The sequence below is a fragment of the Vulpes vulpes genome, chromosome 9 (assembly GCF_048418805.1).
Source record: "Vulpes vulpes isolate BD-2025 chromosome 9, VulVul3, whole genome shotgun sequence".
Classification (NCBI taxonomy): Eukaryota; Metazoa; Chordata; class Mammalia; order Carnivora; family Canidae; genus Vulpes; species Vulpes vulpes.
The window spans coordinates 44,885,238-44,905,112 of NC_132788.1; the positions used below are offsets into that span (position 1 = coordinate 44,885,238).

Here is a 19,875-nt window from a genome sequence, read left to right on the forward strand (position 1 = left end):
ATGATGCTTCTTCCTACCATGACTGCATAGGGCTTCATTTCCCAGGCGTGGAGGTTGGTATTATCAATAATAATGGGGGATATGCCATTCCTCATTGCTTTTCTGGCTGCAACACAATGTTATATAACAGTGAACAACATGCAACAATCAGAAGGGTGAGCGTCCTCCATATTTAGTTATTTTCTATTACAAAATGTCCTCATTATATAACTCAAGTGCCACATATTTCAGAACCCATTATCAATAATTTTCTTTTTCTTGAAATCTAAGGAGGTTATGCTCTGACATTCTGTTTCGGGGAGAAATGGCAGAACTTTCTATTACACTCCTAGAAAATGTATTCATTCTGCAGCAGCTACGATCTATGTGCACAATAGATTTCCCGGAAATTTTGAAAGTAATTTGTCACCTCTTTTCTGGTTCCATTCATGCGCTTCCTCCAGGAAGTCAGGATTGAACTCATAGGCACCGTCTTCCCTGAAGAAAAAATCATCCGTGCTGAAAATCAGGGCCCTGGGAAAGTCGTGTTGCAATTGTCTAGAAAGTGGGGAAATAAGAGATTGCTTTATGACTATGCACAGCCATTATAGAAATTATTTCCTACCGTCTCTAACATTTAGTGGTTTATAATAGGATACCACGTGTTGTTGAAATTCAATTTAAGGAGACCAATTCTTATCATCTCTAGAAGGTCCTTTGTAGGAGGCAGGAGAGAACTGAGAGGAGCTGCATGTGTGGCCCAACTCCTAAAACTCAAAAGTGTGGTCACCACATTGACTTCTGCAGCACCAAGACTGACTCCAGACGAAATTCTGGAGGTTTGGTGACAGCCTCCTCCTAGGCACTGGGGCCTCACTGCTGTTGCACAGTGGAGCACCAGTGCCTCCCCAGACCTGCCCACAGTGCCGTGCCCCCCACGTTGTAGCCCTTCCCTTCCCCCCACTGCCTTTCACCTATCCTGGTCCCATCTCTGGAGCTCTGGGTTCTGTATGGACCCATCTGAGAAACTAGTTCTTGCTGAGGTATGAAATGTGAATAAAAGTGCAGTGTGTGTGTGTGTGTGTATGTGCCACCCTATCCAGGTAACATATTTACATGTTAAATGTAACCTAAACCAAGTGAAAAAAGCACACCAGGAGAAAGAAAGAGGTAGAGCCAACATTCCCCATGCCTCTGTAAACCTCTATCACACTCTTAAAACAGGAAATATCATAGAAAAAAGGAAAACCGTCACGGAGTGCCCCCTTTAAAACAAAAACAAATAAAAAAAAAAGCATATTAAACTCTGCATAAAATAACTTCAAAGGGAAGATGTTTCCACTTGAAATCCTTATTCAGACAATTTGTGGGGAGAAGATGGATATTACAGTAGGTACCCAGTTAGGGTAAATCTCTGAGCCTCCTCTCCTCATCTGTAAAAATTAAGGATGATTTCACCTATCTTGCTAGGTTATGACACTGATCTAATAACATAGGGGAACCCGGAATGCAGCACCAAAACATTCAATAGGCAAGCAGAATATATGACCAAATGGATATGCTCAGAATAAAAGGGGGGGGGGGGAGAAAAAAAGGAAAAAGGTTGGAGAATGACAAGAACAGGAAATGTAAAGAGAAAAGCAGAGCTGTTCAACTGTTTTTGTTTGTCCTTCTCCATGAGAAAAGCTGTCTTTAATCAGGAAAGAGCAGAATGAGCATAAGGCACCAGAGCCCAGATCATAAATAAGCTCCTAGATTGCTCTGAAAGGTTTGGGTTTAATTCTTGACTTTTCTCTACCCAGTCATGTGACCTATCTCTCTAAGCTGTTTCCCTGACTGAAAAACACAGATAATCATCACTACCTATGAAACAGCTTCTAGTAAGGCTCAGATGAGATAAGATCTGGGAAAACATTTTGCAAATGGTGAGGCACTTTTATGAGTGTAAAGTACTATTTTGTATTAATAAATATAGCACATGATATCAAATTTGCCAAACTGTTTCTATGCCACAGTAGTAAAATACACTGGAGTGTGTATGTAATCTTGAAATTACTGCAAGTGGATTAGTATGGCAGCGAATGAAAGAGATGAAGAAACAAAATAAAGCAGATGCCTCGATTTTCAAGAATGAGTGAGCACATTCCAGAAACAGTAAACAAACATCTCTGTCAAAATTCCTCAGAAGGCTTGATAGCATTTAAAAACAAAGCAGCATAATAGCTGATGGGCTGAGCTGTTAAACAGGGAAATTCAATGGACATAATCTTACATCTTGATTTAAACAGGAATCTGATGGCCTCTCGCTTGATAGCTTCATGGAAAAATGTAGATGAGAAGATAATGCATTTTAATGCCCAGAGAATATTAGATAATTATCCAATTCATTACACATTTACTAAGCATTTAATATATGCCAAGCACTGGGTGAAGTGTTAAGGTACAAAAATAAAATAGCTGCTTTCACGGAATTCGCAGCTTAGCCAAAGAACCAGACACAGCTGACCTAGCACCCACTCAAAAGAGCTGTGCAGGGGGATCCCTGGGTGGCTCAGCGGTTTAGCGCCTGCCTTCGGCCCAGGGCGTGATCCTGGGGACCCGGGATCGAGTCCCACATCAGGCTCCTTGCAGGGAGCCTGCTTCTCCCTCTGCCTGTGTCTCTGCCTCTCTCTGTGTGTCTCTCATGAATAAATGAATAAAATCTTTAAAACAAATACAGAACTGTGCAGATGAAGTTTGAAAAAACTTGGGGTCGAGAGCAAACTCTGACAAGGAAGCAGTATAAAGACAACATTTGACTCCAATCCTGAGACCGAAGAGAATTCTGCCGCTGAGGGAGGGGGTTCAAAGCCCCAGAGGTAAAGCTAACACGTTAGGACTTGTTATGAGGAAGGAGCTCTAGGGGAAAACAAGAACAGGTTAAAAGTGGCAGATCACATTTGAAGTGGTTTTCCATTCTGAGTGCTGAACAACTGGAAGAGAGATTTAGCAAGCTGGACTATGTCCAGAGAAGAGTGACCAGGTCAATGTAAGGTCTGAAAACCATGGAAACCAAGTCCGATGAGAAGAGGTCATCAAAGGGATGCGGTGTGTTTAAAGTGGGAACAGATGATAGAAGACATTGATGGTCGCTCTCCCATACCAGGAAGTCCACTGCACGGAAAGATAATGAACTGATTTCACAGAGCAGCAGTTTGGGTTGGGCTCATCGGGGCAGTGCTGCCCGTCTTGCCCGGGACCATTCCTGCAGCCACAGTCATCTGATGAGTGAGGGGCTGAATGGTCTCCGCAGGCCTCATTCATTCACGCGGCTGCGGGCGCTGTCCGCTGGTTCTTGGTCCACATGGTCTCGCATCCTCAGGGAGGCTAACCCATGCAGTGCCTGGGTGGCTAAACTGGGAGGCTAACCTGCAGTGCCTCGGAGGGCAAGAGTACAAACTGCTAGGCCTCTACCACATTCTACTGGTCAAAGCAAGTGGCTGTGCCAGCCCCCAGTGTAAGGATAGGAAAATAAACAGGAGAGGTGGCAAGGAAATGTGGCCACTTAGCACTCTACCACGGATACAGGAAGTGACACAAAAGAATAAAGGAGATTTGATGAAATAAATCTGCCTAGTTTCCATATATATGTCTTTGATCTAACTTTAAATATACTCAAACCCGAAAGCCCAAATCATCAGTCCAAACTTTAACCTCGAAGGTAAACAACTATTATGATGACGCCTTAGAAAAAATTCTAAAGGCAGCACTAAAGGGTGCCTGGAGGGTGCAGTGGGTTAAGTGACTGACTCTTGATTTCAGCTCAAGTCAGGATCTCAGGGTCGAGGGATCAGGCTCAGCAGGGAATCAGCTTGAGATTCTCCCTCCTTCTCCCTCCACACACCCCCAGCTCTCTGTCTCCAATAAACAGTAGTGCTGCTCAAAGGCAGCACTAAATGTGTATTTTATATTTGTGAATATTTTACAGTGTTTAAATCACTTTTATCAATGTTATCTAGTCTAGATAATGAAAGTTGCATTCAGAGGTTAAATAATAGTGTTTAACTTATTTTCCTTATATATTATTTCCACATTTCTAAGTTATACACTACATATATATATATACACACACACACACATATATATATATACTTATAATTTCCTTTGTATGCACTAAGTTAAGCAAAGTTATAGATATTGGTTCTAAGACTTTCTTCTTTTTGGTCCCAGATTTGATGTCTCTTCTAAATCTGATTTCATTTGTTTTCCTATTAAGCCTGCCATTCATGGGTTTTGTTGTGGTCTTTTACCATTTTCAGAGTTGAATTTTTCTTCTCCTAAACATAGCCTTCTCTGCTCTTGTATTCCTCTTTATGGTTTATATTATCTATTGGAAGTTAATATTCCTACTCTCTAACGTTTCCTTTATTTTTAAGATGTTATTTGAAAGACAGAAAGAGAGAGTACAAGCAGGGGGGAAGGAAGAAGCAGGCTCCCCACTAAGCAGGGAGCCCACCATGGGGCTTGATCTCAGTACCCTGGGGATCGTGACCAGAGCTGAAGGCAGATGCTTAACTGACTGAGCTACCTGGGGAGGCCCTTAATGTTTCCTTTTAAAAAGCTTTACCAAAAAAAAAAAAAAAATCTTTACGACATGAGTGTCCAAAATACATTTTATTTCAATCCTATTTCCTTTTAGAAAACAAAACACACATATACCCCCCCAAAGAAAGTACTGCCCTCCTTGATAGTAAAAATTTGCCTTAGAATAAAAGTTAAATTGTTCAGGACCACCACGGGGCTAGACCACCTGCTTATCGTTTCCTAAGAGATACCTGACTATAGCCTAACTGGTCCTCCTAACACGCAGACAAAAATATGAGTGTTTTTGTCTTTACAGCCTCATGGAAATTAGGGAGGCTAGGGAGAGTCAGAGGTTTGTCTGTATGATCTTCCTGAATCATCCCTTTTAAAAACTTGTTTTATCTTCGGTTGAATGTTAAATTATCACTAGCAGGTACAGCAGCATCTGGAATCTGCTGCACAATAAAAGCTCTCCTAGCTACACAGAGAACCGATTAAACAAACAAATCTTGAGATTCTCCAACAGGTGGAAGTAATAAATACCATTCCATCAGCTTCAGAAGTGATGAGGACAATGCATCAGCTCTGGCTTTCTTTATGGTGGTTAAGAGCCTCATGCATTGGGGAAATTGAGAGGATGAAAATAAGAGAAAAGAAAAAAAATAGACAATTATTTCCACGTAACCATCACTTCCACAGCTCCCCCCCGCCATTTAAAATCACTGCTGTGAGAGAAATTCAGGTACTAATCTTGATTTCACAACTTACCACTCTTCTGTGTAGTTCTTTATTTAATAACAAATACCCATGGAAACATATTTAGAGGGGCACCTGGGTGGCTCAGTGGTTGAGCATCTGCCTTTGGCTCAGGTTGCGATCCCGGGGTCCTGGGATCAAGTTCCGCGTGAGGCTCCCACAAGGGAGCTTCTCCCTCTGCCTGTGTCTCTACCTCTCTGTGTCTCTTATGAATAAATAAAATCTTTTTTTTTTTAAAGAAACATATTTAGATATCTATTAATCACTCACTCTCTGACAAAGTCCAATGTTACTATGTAATTTTGAGTTGTACCCCCAACTTTTCTATGGAAATTTCCCAACATGTAAAACAGAAAAATACAATCACTCTCTATGGACTCATGACCCAGGTTCAACAATGATCACAGCCAGGGCACTTGGGCAGCCCAGTCAATAAAGCAGCTGACTCTTGATTTCAGCTCAGGTCATGATCTCAGGGTTGTGAGAGCGAGGTCTGCATAGGGCTCCTCGCTGGGGATGGAGCCTGCTTAAGATTCTCTCTCTCCTAACTGCCCCTCCCACCTGTACACATGTTCTCTCTCTAAAAAAACAATTATCATAGCTAATCTCGTTTCATCTGTTCCATATTTCATTTTGCCAAGTGTCCTGTCAGTGTTCAGATTTCCCTGATTGTACCTGGATGCCATATCCCTTAGGTCTCATGTATCCCTTAGGTCCTTTTCTCTCTCCTTTTTATTTTCACCTAAACTCCCCCACCCCCATAATCTTTCATATTTAGATGTGCAAACCCTTAGAAATGAGTTGAAAGAATAAATCAATCAATGTTGCTTACCCTTCATCTCCAGTCACCAGTCAACATTTGGCCTCATTTATTTTCTCTCTCCCATAGGAATTTTTGACGAATCATTCAAAAATTAACTTGCAGACATCATGACACTTTGCTCCTAAATTCCTTGTCAAGTATCTCCTATGGACAAGAACATGCTCCTACATAACTATAGTAACATGATCCCATGAAGAAAATGAACACTTATTTATAATAACTAATGTTAACAGAATTTTTAAATTTAACATTTTTAAATTTCCCTCATGGTCCCAATAATGTCTTTCATAGGTTCAAATACTGCATTTGATTTTCTGTCTCTTTGGTGTCTTTTAATCTAGAACTGTCCTCGGGCCCTCTTTGGTTTCTGTTTTTTGAAGAGTCCAGGTCAGTTGGCTTAAGAATGCCCCACATTCTGAGTTTTCCTGATGATTTCCTCATGATTAGGTCCAGGTTACACATTTTTGGAAGGAAAGTACAGAGGTAATGTTTGTGTACTTCTGTCTGTACATAATGACAGCTTGTACTATCATGTTCAGTTTGGTCACTTGGCTGAGAGGTGGTGTCAGGCAGATCTCTCTCCATAAAGGAACATTGCTTCCCTTGTAATGTTATACAAGGTCAGTGCAGGAGGGCAGGGATGGGAAGTGGGCTGTGACATTGTGAGGCCCCATATAATGATCCTGTTACTCACCGACCTTTCCCCCAATGATCTTTACATTCATTGCTGACCCTGAATCAAGTATTACATTAGGAATTGCAGAATGTTGATTCTTCTCATTATGTAATTTCTTCTTTATTTACTTTGTGCATTGTCTTGTAAAGAGGAGCTTTCTTTCCCCTTTCCTTTTAATAATCTTTAACATCATTATTCTTTATGATGCCCAAATTGTCCCATATTTGGCCAGTGGATAGCCCTTCGAGTTGGTGCCTATGTCTTTATCTACACAAACCTTAAAAATATTTTTATTTTCTAATTAGCAAAGAAATACTTCACTGTGGAATATTTTTACACAGAAAACTTCAAAGAGGGGAGGTTCCCATATTTCCATATCTAAAAATAATTATTAACATCTTGATCTTCTTTCCAGGAGATAGAAAGATAGATAGATAGGTGAGTATATAGGTAGGTAAATAGAATTTTTTAAATCTGATGTTTTGTTACATAAAAACAGAAACATAATATAGAGCAAACCAAGTTTTCACCAAACTTATTTCCATTCCAAAGCAATTATTTCCCACTTCATGAAATATCTTGCTATGACATTATTTTTACAGATTATTACATAAATATTCACCTGGATGTATCATAATTTACTTCACCAATGCGCTATAGTTAAGCATTTACTTTGTACCAACTTCTTTGTCAGCAAGATTTTACATGTGATCATTTATTATTTTTAAAGATTTTATTTATTTATTCATGAGAGACACAGAGAGAAAGAGAGGCAGAGACACAGGCAGAGGGAGAAGCAGGCTCCCCCCTGGGAGCCCGATGCGGGACTCGACCCCAGGACTCCAGGATCACTTCCTGGGCCAAAGGCAGGCGCTAAACCACTGAGCCACCCAGAGATCCCCCAGCATGTGCTGATCATTTAGAGATACTTTGTTATGAATTATATTTTTGTATCCTTGTTAATATTATCTCCTCACTGAACATGTAAATTTCTTTTTAATTTTATGACAAAGTCTAACACGAAAGCCTAATAAATTTTTAGAAGTTTTTCTAGTCATATGTCCATCTTTTACTTTCTACTTTCTGCCTCTGATGATACATTTACAATAGTCTCTCCCATCCCAAGTTTATGTAAATATTCATCTTTGTCCTATTACCTTGCACTTCCCAATCATCTAATATTTTTTTTATTTTGGTATTCTTGTATTGGTTAAGGATCTAACTGGATTTTTTTCCACATAGAAACCTGGTTATCCCAATCACATTAACTGAATACTTTGTCAATTCCCCATTGTTTTAAAACATTTTTCATTACATACTAAATGATAACAAATAATTAGGCCTGTTATTGGACTTTGTTTTGTTGTACTAATCTTGATGTGTAAATTCCTCATTATCTTTTTTCCAGTATTTTCTTATTTTTTAAATTATACTCAATAGTTGTGAATCTTCCCTTTATACAATTTATACCTTATTTTCTTATTTGTTTGAGGAGACATTTCTGAACACCGCATAAAAGGATTTTTTTAAGTAGGCTCCACCTCCAACATGAGGCTTGAACTGATGACACCGACACCAAGAGTCACATGCTCTATGGACTGAGCCAGGCAGGTGCCCCAAGGATATTCTTTCCTAGATGTCTTTCATTCTTCCCCTGGTGGGCTAAAATTGGTTGTTCCAATAAATTTTCTTTTCAGGAGTGCTAAGCACTAAACAATGGGGTTGGCATATACTATCTCTCCTTAACCTTTATAACAATCTTATGAAGTAAATATATTCTCTAGTTCTTAAAGAAAAACCTTCAAGAAATTAAATAATTGGTCCAAATTTACACAGCTTGGATGCTGTGCTGCCCAAATTTTACCTTGGATCTACACAGAGTCATGCTACATAGGTGTTACATACTTTGCAAGCTCTTGTGTGTCTGAGAAAGACCTTCTATTGTCTTCATACATTAGCAGTTTGGCTGGTTGAGAATTACTGGATTACAGTCCCTTCCCTCAGATGTGTATAATTCAAATATGTTTCAGTTATAAACGGGCTTAATTACACTTAGCAGAAAACTCCAGTAACAGTGACTTTTAAAAATTTATATATTACATATAAAAATACAGAGGTATGATGGACCCAGGTCAACAACGGATCCAGGTAGCTACCACCTTTCTTAGTAAGAGGCTTCCATTCCTTTATTCCTCCATTCTGTGCCTCCTGGTGGGCACAGAATGCCACTGCAGTTCCAGCTTCTACATGGTGGAAGAGGCAAGAGAGCTTTGAAAATGTAGTTTTATGGTTGGCACATTGCCGCACCCGACAAAAAGGAACTCAGGAAATTGGAGTAGTTAATTAACAGTTTTTGTACCAGTCTTACCAGTATATGTCTAAGTACTGAGTTTATCTTTTTATTATCACTTTCATTTAGTCTTCAATTCAGAAATATGTGCTATTGTATCTGTAATCACTTCTTCAGTTATATTTACTATGGTTTTATTTGGTTATATTTATTATCACATTTGTCTTCTAGATTACTCTTTGATTTTCTGTATTGTGATTCTATTCATCTCTATCTCTAATGGGCTTTTAAAGTCCAACATTTTTTTTATATTCTTTTTTAAAATAGATCTCATTTAGCTCCTTTTAAAATTCTTTTCTGCTTCTTAGTCAATTCCCTTCATATTTCAGACTATTATTTTTTTTTTACCTCATCACATGGAGAGGAATTTTCAAGAAAAACAGTTAAATATATAGAAAATGAAAAATAATAACAAATATCTGTATATCTACCACCTGGATGGAGCTATAGTTGTTGACATTTTTTCATATTTGTTTTGTTGGCTTAAAATTCAACCTTTCCTTAACTCTGGCATTCCCAATACCTTTACTATACTGCTCTTTTCTCTTTTCTAGAACCCTAACCACCTTCTAATATAATATACAATTTCCTTATACTTTATATCTGTTTCCCTACCTCTGGCATACAAGTTTCATGAAGTCAGGATCTTTATTTTGTTCACTAATTTTTCTCAAGTACCTAGAAGACTCCCTTAAATACAATAGGCACTCAATATTTATTGAAAGAATAAATGAAGGAAAAGTATATTTTTATATCTATTCATGCTTATATATAGAATTAGTCCATTTTTTAACCACTTTATGTACTCCATTATCAGCAAATATAGCTAACATTTATAAAGTGCTTACTGTGTTCCAACACTATTCAAATGGCTTTACATTTCTCATATAATGCTCAGATAGACTTGTGAGATAAGACTGTTAGTAACCCCTGTGCTAAAGATGAAGAAATTAACACCAGTGAGTGGATACAAAATCAACAAACAGGACTTGGTTGCGTTTCTATGTACTAACAACAAAATGTCTAAAGAATAAATAAAGAAAACAATCCTGTTCAAAGTAGTACCAAAAATAATAAAGTATTTGGGAATAAATTTAACCAAGTTGGTGAAAGGTCTGTATATTGAAAATTATAAGATTTTGATGAAAGAAATTGACGACACAAGTGGGAAGATATTCCTTGTTCATAAATTGAATGAATTAATATTGTTAAAATGGCCATACTATCCAAAGTTATCTATAGGTTCAATACAATATCAAAATTCCAGTGACATTTTTCACAGAAATAGTAGAAAAAACAATCCTAAATTTTCTGTGGAACCACAAAAGACCCCACCCCCAAAAGCCAAAACAGTCCTGAGAAAGAAGAAGAAAGCTGGAAGGGCACCTGGGTAGATCAGTTGGTGAAGTGTCTGCCTTCAGCTCAGGTCATAATCCCAGGGTCCTGGGATAGAGTCTTGCATCAGCCTCCCTGCTCAGGGAAGAGTCTGCTTCTTCCTCTCCCTCTGCCCCTTCCCCCACTTGTGTGCACACTCTCTTGCTCTCTCTCTCTCTCTCTGTCAAATAAATACATAAAATCTTAAGAAAAAAAAAAGAACAAAGATGGAGGCATCATACTTCCTGATTCCAAACTATAGTACATAGTGATCAAAGTAGTACGGTACTTGCACAAAAACAGGCAGAGACTGATGGAACAGAATTGATAGCCCTGAAATAAGCCCATACATATATAGTAAACTAATATTGGACTAGGGAACTAAGAATACTTGACAAAGAAAGGACAGTCTCTCTGATAAGTGGAGCCAGGACAAGTGGATAAGCCCATGAGAAGGATGAAACTAGACACCATCTTACACCACTCACGAAAATTAGTTCAGAATGGACTAAAGACTGACATGTAAAAACTGAAACCATAAAACCCCTAGAAGAAAACACAGGGGAAAAGCTCCTTGACATTGATCTTGGCAACAATTTTTTGGTATAGGCCACCTCAAGCACAAGCAACCAAAGCAAAAATTAATAAGGGAGACTACATCAAACTACAAAGCTCTGTTCGAGGGTCACTCAAGAGGGTTACACTGGAAGAACGTGAACTCACCTCTTCCCATAGACACCAAACCTACACTTACAGAGAGAGCAATTCCTCCAGAAGAACGGCGGGCTGACTAAACAGCTTCTGCACCACAAATGATGAGAGACCACACCGGAAGGAGAAGAGAGGTAGACACATGGTGACAATGCAGAAGAGAGGTATTACTAAGGGTCCTGCATGCAGACTTGCCTGCCCTCAGCACAATGAAAAACACGGCAGTTTAAAGGGCAACTATACTATATGTAGAGGAAGTCCATTTAGTAATGCAAGTATCTGAGACACAAGTGGGGAAATGCTGTAACTCTCTCCAATCAGAGGTACCAGTGAATGCCATTTTTTAAATTTTCCTTTTCACCATGATAGTGTGCAGTCAAGAGTCCACAAGCTCTAACCAGACTGCTAGGGCTGCCCTTGTACACCCCAGGCCCCTGACCACAGCAGCCCCAGCTGTCCCATGAAGGCAGCCTCATCACAGCATGTTCTGGGCATCCCCCCACCCCGACCCAGCCTCTGCCCAACCCAGCTGTCCTGCCAAGGAGGCCCAGGTGCTGCATACCCCCAGCCCCCACTGGACTATGCCTCCTTTAGCTCCAGCCATCCCACCAGGGTGGCCCACACCTGCTCCAGCTTCACCTGTCCCACAAGGCAGCCCTGGCACAGTACTACACAGGATCCCTCATATGGACCACAGCCAATAGAGCCACCCCACTAAGGCAGCCCCACATTGATGTGCCCCAGGACACTCTGGCTCATGTCCCCACAGGCCCCAGCCACCCTGCCATGACAGTCCTGGTGCAATGTGCCCCTCAAGTCCCTCCAGCCTACAACTGATCTAGCCAACCTGCTAAGGTGGCCATGCTCACTTGCTCCAGCTCCACACATCCTGTTAAGGCATCCCCTGTGAGGTGTACCCTAGGGCCCACCAGCCTGCACCTACTTCAGCTCCAGCCATCCCATCAAGGCAACACCAGTGCAGCACACCCCAGGACTTCCCAGCCCATGCTGCTTCTGCCCGCCCTACCAAGCTGCCAGGCACACATAATCTGCACAGAGGACTCTCCTTCACAAAGCCATTTCTTCACGACCGTAAGAAGTAGGTGTTCACCTAATTCATAGGAACAAACACAGAAAGTCAAACAAAATGAGGAGACAGAAAAATATGTTCCAAACCAAAGAACAAGAAAAGTCCCAAGAAAAAAAGCTCTAATGTAATGGAGATAAAAGCTCACCTGACAAAAAGTTCAGAGTCATGATCACATAAGGATACTCAAAAATCAGAAGAGAAATGGAGGAACACAGTGAGAACTTTAAGAGGGTTAGAAAATATAAGAAAGAGCAGAACAGAGCTGAAGAATAAAATAACTGAAAAACACACTAAAGAGCATCAATAGCATTTTGGATCATTGATCTGGAAGAACAGTGGAAATCAATCAGAACAGCAAAAGGAAAATGAAATTTTAGAATAAGAATAGTTTAAGGGACATCTGGGACAACATCAGGCGTACTAACATTCACATTCTAAGGGTTCCAGAAAGAGAGCAGAGAGACAAAGGGGCAGAAAACTGATTTGAAGAAATAACAGCGGAAAACTTCCCTAGCCTGGGGAAGAAAACAGACATCCATATCCAGGAAGCAAAGACCCCCAGAAAGATGAAACCAAAGAGATACACACTATGACATGACATAATGAAAATGGCAAAAGCTAAAGAGATCATCTTAAAAGCAGCAAGAGAAAAACAGTCACATACAAGGGAGCTGCCATAAGACTACCAGCTGATTTCTCAGTACAAATTTTGCAGACCAGAAGAGAGTTGCAGGAAACAGTGTTGAAGAGGAAAAACGTATAAACAAGAATACTCTACCTGGCAAGGTGACCATTCAGAATTGAAACAGAAATAGTTCCCACAGCAGCAAAAACTAAAGGTGTTTATCACCACTAAACTGTCCTTACAAGAAATTGCATAGGCTCTTCCTTAAGTCAAAAAGAAAAGGTAAAAACTAGATGTATGGGGGGGGGGGGGAGACCCTCTCACTGGTAAAGGCAAATATATGGTAAAGGCCACTTTTAAAAGCTAAAGGTTAAAAGGAAAAAATAGTACAGGTTAAAAGCCAAAAATAGTAAAACCAATTATGACTATAATAAGGGAGTTAAGAGATTCATAAAATAAAAAGATGAAAACATGACATCAAAAACATAAAATGTGTGTGGGGGGACTAAAAATGTACTGCTTTTAGATTGTGTCAGAACTTAAGTGATTAAGGACACCTGGGTGGCTCAGTGGTTGAGTGTCTGCCTTCACCTCAGGGTGTGATCCTGGGGTCCCAGGATCAAGTCCCACATCAGGCCCCCCCTTAGGGAGCCTGCTTCTCCCTCTATGTCTCTGCCTCTCCCTCTCTCTGTCTCTCATGAATAAACAAATAAAATCTTTTTTAAAAAGTAGATTGCTATATATACAGGCCAATATATATGAACCTCTTGATAACTAAACAAAAAACCCACAATAGAAACATAAAAAATAAAGAGAAAGGCCCCCAAACATAACACTAAAGAAAACAATCAGCAACAAGAGACCAAAAAGAAATAGAGAACACAAAAACAACCAGAAAACAAATCCTAGAAACACACAAGAAGAAAACGGACAAATTCCTAGAAACACACAACCTTCCAAGACTGAAACATGAAAAAATAGGAAATCTGAATAGATCAATTACAAGTAATGAAATTGATTCAGTAATTTTAGAACTCCCAAAAAACAAAAGTCCAGGACTAGAGAGCTTTACAGGTGAATTTTACTAGACATTTAAAGAAGAGTTAATCCCTACCCTTCTCAAATTATTCCAAAAAAAACTGAAGGGGAAAAAAAAAGAAAAAAAAAAAAACTGAAGGGGAAGTAACAATTCCAAACTCAATTTATGAGGCCAGCATTACCCTCATACTAAAATCAGATAAAGACACCACAAAAGAAATAAAATTTCAGGCCAATATCCTTGATGGACATACATGCAAAGATCCTCAACAAAATATTAGCAAACCAAATTCAACATAAAGGATCAAATTGCATGATCATGTGGGATTTACTCCAGGGATGCAACGATGGCACACCACCTGCAGATCAGTCAATGTGATATATCACATTAACAAAACAAAGGATAAAAATCATATGAACATCTAAATAGTTGCAGAAAAAGCACTTAACAAAAATCAATGTCCATTTTTACCCTCCTGGCCACTAGGCACCATGACAGCTAGCCTGCATAGCCCAAGGAAGGTCCTTCAGGCATTTGTCTAGATAACCCTCCTTGGGGTCCTAGCCATGAGGCCAAGAACTCAGCTGGAAGTGGAGGCCTGTATGTAGGTCCTGGAGGGAGATCATGCTGTGGGATTGTCCAGGCCCATGGAAGGAAGGGGGGTTCAGGGGAGCGGCAGGGGGAGCTTATAGCAGGAGAACCAAACTGTAGGTGGCCCTTGTCTCACTCCAGCGCTTGCCCTGGGTGGTACAACACCCACTTATTAAAAAATCCCAACAAAGTGGATATAGAAGGAATGTACCTCAAAAAAAAAAAAAAAAAAAGGAATGTACCTCAATCAACCTAACAGAGGCTATATATGACAAATCCACAGCTAACATCATGCTAAATGGTGAAAAGCTAAAAGCCTTTCCTCTAAGATCAGGAACAAGGTAAGGATCCCTACTCTTGCCATTTTTATTCAACATAGTACTGAAACCCCTAGCTACAGCAATCAGACAAGAAAAAGAAAAGGCTTGATTCAAATTGGTAAGGAAGAAGTAAAACTGTCATTATTTGCAGATGACATGGCACTATATACAGAAAACCCTAAAGACTCCACCAAAAACGTATTAGAAGTAATAAATGAATTCAGTAAAGTTCCAGAATACAAAATTAATATATATAGAACTTGGTTTGCATTTCTATATACTAATGAGCTATCAGAAAGAGAAAGGAAGAAAAAAGTTTATTTAATTAAACTGCATCCCCCCCCACCAAAAAAAAAACTGGAGATAAATTTAACGTAGTAGGTTTACTACTACGTTAAAAGTTTAAAGTAGATTTCAGTACTCTGAAAACTGTAAGAATATTTATTGGGGCGGGGCACCGGGGTGGCTAAGTTGGTTAAGCATCTGCCTTCGGCTCAGGTCACAATCCCAGGGTCCTGGGATCAAGCCTACATCAAGCTCCCTGCTCAATGGGGTGCCCCCTTCTCCCTCTCCCTCTGCTGTTCCCCGTTTGTGCTCTCTCACTCTCTGTCAAATAAATAAACATTTTTTAAAGATTTTATTTATTCATAGAGAGAAAGAGAGAGAGAGGCAGAGACACAGGCAGAGGGAGAAGCAATTATCATACAGAGAGCCTGATGTGGGACTCGATCCAGGGTCTCCAGGATCACACCCTGGGCTGCAGGCGGCGCTAAACCGCTGCACCACCGGAGCTGCCCCAAATAAACATTTTTTAAAAAGGATATTTTTGATGAAAGAAATTGAAGATAACACAAATAAATGGAAACATATACTCACAGATTGGAAGAATCAATATTGTCAAAATGTCCATACTACCCAGATTCAATGCATTCCCCATCAAAATACCAATAACATTTTTCACAGAATTTGAACAAAAAATACTAAAATTTCTATGGAACAACAAAAGACCCCAAATAACCAAAGCAATCTTGAGAAAGAAAAACAATGTGGAGGTAATATGCTCCCTGATTTCAAACTACAAGCTATAGTTATCAGGACAGTATATTACTGGCACAAAATAGACACATAGGTCTATTTTGAAAATAGAAAGAGAGCCCAGAAATAAACCCACATTTATATGGTCCATTAACCTGTAACAAAGGAGGCTAGACATACAATGGAGAAAAGACAGCCTCTTCAATAAATGGTGCTGGAAAAACCGGACAGCCATATGCAAAAGAATGAAACTGGGCCACTTTCTACACCATACACAAAATAAACTCAAAATATCAAAATAACTCAAATACATTTTAAAACTTGAATGTAACACCTGAAACCATAAAACTGCTAAAAGAAAATATAGGTAGTAAGCTCTTTGACATTGCTCCTAGTAATATTTTTTTGGACTAGTCTCCCAAGGCAAGGGCAACAAAAGCTAGAACAAACAAATATAATTACATCAAACTAAAAAGGTTTTGCACAGTGAAGGAAACAAAGTAAGAAGGCAACCTACTGAATGGGAGAAGTTATTTTCAAGTCATACATCCAGTAAAGGGTTAATATCCAAAGTATATTAAGAACTTACACGTGGAACTCGATCCCAGGTCTCCAGGATCGGGCCCTGGACTGAAGGTGGTGCTAAACCGCTGAGCCACCCAGGCTGCCCAAAATATCCGATTTAAAAATGGGCAGAAGATAGGAACAGACATTTCTCTAAAGAAGACATACAGATGGCCAACAGTCATATCTAATCATCAAGGAAATGCAAATCAAAACCACAATGAGACATCAGCTCACACTAGGCAGACTGGCAATTATCAAAAAGATAAAAAAAAAAAACAAGAGTTGATAAGGATGTGAATAAAAGGGTCCCTCATACACTGCTGGTTGCCATGTAAATTGGTGCAGCCACTATGGAAAAAAAGTATGGAGGTTCCTCAAAAAATTAAAAATAGAAGTACCATATGATCCAGCCATTCCATTTCTGGGTATTTATCTCAAGAAAACAAATACCAATTTGAAGAGATATCTGCACCCCTGTGTTCACTGCAGCATTATTTACAATAGCCCAGATATGAAAGCAATCTAAGTGTGCATCAATAGATGGATAACAAAGATGTGTTGTATATATGAAATATGACTTAGCCATAAGAAGAATAAAATCTTGCCATTTTGACAACGTGGGTGGACCAGAGGGCATTATGCTAAGTGAGATAAGTCAAACAGAGAAAGACAAACACAACATGACTTCACTTATATGTGGAATCTAAAAAACAAAACACGTTATGTGTCAATGACATTTCATTAAAGCTGGAAAAAACAAAGACTCATGAGTTGCACAGCTGGATTAAGTCCTAGACTTCCGGTCCCAGAGCTGACTATAAAATAAAAAAACTACATTTATTTGTCCTTTTCTCTAGTGACATTTAGTTTGTTTGCAATTTCCCTACCATGAACAGGTTTCGGAGACCATCAGTGTGCCTATCTCCCTTTGCATTTATACAACAGCGCCTGAGGGTATATACATCAAGTACAATAGTGATGGACTTCTTTTTTGTTTGTTTTTTGAAAGCAGAGCCCATGTTATTTAAAGTTTTTCTTCTTCCCTGCAGAAAATTTTTTTCTCTGATAGAATATATGTTCCATGAAGGCAGGAATTTTTGTTTTGTTCATTGCTCTATTCTGAGCAAACAGAAGAATATCAAGCACATGAGAGATATTCAATAAATATCTGCTGGATATATATGAATGATTCTTGAATATTAGGCTCCGTTGCCTTAATTATGCAAACTCCTTTTATACAGCCCCAACTGTGTGAGGAGAATTTCTAGTTACTCATCTTTGTACATTGAGAATTTTACCCAAACCTTGGATTTACCTCCCAAAGGAGACAGAAAGAGAGGATTCTTCTTGGATTCCGCACTTTCTCTGTTATTGGTATTCTCCTCAAGGACTTTAAACTTGGGTGGGGTGTGGGGGTGGGTAAGGAACAAGTTCTATGAATCAACAGCCTGAAGAGAATGGGGTGGGAGCCACAGCAATAAATGACCTGGGACATTCTCCCCCAAGTCTGGTGTGGCTTGACCTTCTTGGCGCTGCCAAACACCGTGCCAAGGTTCAGCCTTGCCCTTGCAGAGATGGAGCTCAACCTCTGCCAGCCCCATGGACACTATCAAGCCCCAGTGGCTAAGAAGACTCCAGCGAAGAGTTCCCAGACTGTCCTACCACTCCCTCTTGCCCTTCCCCTTGCTGCCTCTGAAGTAGGGCATGTTCATCAGATCCAAAACCAGACTCAGCCCTCGAGTGCCAGTGTGGTCCCATTCCACGTTATCTGGAAGAACTTCCTTCCTCTTGCATGTGAATAGCTCCCTTCTGTAGAATCTAGCCACAGTACTGGTTTCCTCTGTTTCTACTGAGCACCTCTGTGGTGCTCAGAATGGGAAAAAGAACCAGAAGCACACCTACCTCTGTGCTAACTTGTCTTCAGCTGTGTCTTCCAACATGTCATAAGTCAGTTACAGACAACAGAACAGTGGTTGAATAGGAAAACTGTCACTTTAGGCTCTTTTTTGACTGCTGCTTCTATGTGAAAGCAACTGCATCTTTGATTCTAATTTTTAAACCTCTTTTTAGTGTAACTACTGGGTGGTGGAAATGGCACATCCCATGTCTTCACATGTAAAACACAGGAATGGTTTTCTTGTGCTCTGATGGAAGAGGACTTTGGAGGGGGTGGCTGTACCCCTTTTTTTCTCTTGTCTATTTTCTACAGCCCATTCATTGTTTTACAACTCTCTTTAGGTGAATAATCTTCTGTTTGCTTTTGTGCTTACTCAAGACCCATGCCGACAACTGAGAGGACAACTGAGCGGACATCTCATAGAAAGCTCCTGGAATTAATAAATCCAGCAAATATTTAGTGATGTAGGCCTACAAGGTGCCAGAACTTCTCTCAGAAGCTGAAGAGAAAACATTTTCCCATTTCAGAACTTAAAACACATCTCATCTCACGGAGCTTACCTCCTAGTAAAAGAAATAGATAATAGGTAAGCATCTGTCAGGTGGTGCTAATGTAAGGGAGAAAAAAAGCCAGAGTACAGAGCAAAGAATGTTGGGAAGGCATAACGTTAGGAAGCAGAGAAACCCCCTCTCAGACCTGCTGCTTCATCATACCCTTAAGAAGTGTGGAAAAAGAACATTGAAACCTCCTAGCTATATAATCATACCTCAACAAGATTCCCTAGTTAACCGTGAAAAGTGGATGTAGGTGTGTTTGTAGGTGTGAACATGCCTAGTAAGGTAAGACCACTTTGTGTATTATGAAATCTGGACTCTTTGAAGCAAATGTGTAATCCTCTGATCCTAACGTCCTCACTTATAAAATGAAATTAACTGTATCGTAGAGTTATTGTAAAGATCCAATGAGCCAGCATATAAGAAGTGCCAGGCATACAGTTAGCACTTAATAAATGTGGGCTTTCTTTCCTTTCTCTCTCCCCCTTTCCCAGGCTCTTACCTTGATAAAAACAGCCTTCTCCCCAAGCCATAATGATGCAACAGAGATCCTTACAAAAGAACAATTAGAAATTAGATCAGTTTTTCCTTATTGTACTATTTCCTCAATCCATAGAGCCTTTAATCTCTTTAAACAATTTGGAGTGAAGACAATTTCTTATTGGGTTCTTCTAGAGTCTGAATGGGCCTAGAATGGTGCCATAATATAGAAAAGAGTTCATTGAAATGCCATGAGGGAGGGAAGGAACTAGATTGAATTACAAATGTCCTATCATGAGAACCGGTGAAGAAGGGGCTTTAGACCCTCCAGAGTTGGGTGTTGATGACATCTCTCTCCAACACATCATAATCAGGATAAATATGAATACTTACTAAAAAATCTAATTGAGCACCTGGGTGGCTCAGTCAGTTAAGTGTCTGCCTT

At 39.8% G+C, this 19,875-nt stretch overlaps 1 protein-coding gene and 1 non-coding gene across 9 annotated transcripts in view; both read right to left on the reverse strand.

Annotated features, from left to right (window-relative positions):
• N4BP2L1 (NEDD4 binding protein 2 like 1) overlaps positions 1 to 19,875 on the reverse strand; it is a 37,413-nt gene that overhangs the window by 5,871 nt on the left and 11,667 nt on the right. For 5 of the 8 annotated variants that reach the window (XM_025996763.2, XM_072719975.1, XM_025996761.2 and 2 more), the window contains 2 exons: positions 410 to 537; positions 18 to 106 (listed from right to left, as the gene is read on the reverse strand). In XM_025996763.2, the coding sequence (XP_025852548.1) occupies positions 18 to 106; positions 410 to 537 (217 nt within the window). Of the gene's footprint in view, positions 1 to 17; positions 107 to 409; positions 538 to 19,452; positions 19,502 to 19,875 lie in introns of all 8 variants that reach the window. The other 3 variants (XM_072719978.1, XM_072719976.1, XM_025996766.2) reach the window with 2 other exon arrangements.
• LOC112918721 (small nucleolar RNA SNORA16B/SNORA16A family) lies at positions 18,422 to 18,551 on the reverse strand. The gene has a single exon (XR_003234753.1). It is a non-coding gene; the product is annotated as a small nucleolar RNA SNORA16B/SNORA16A family (small nucleolar RNA).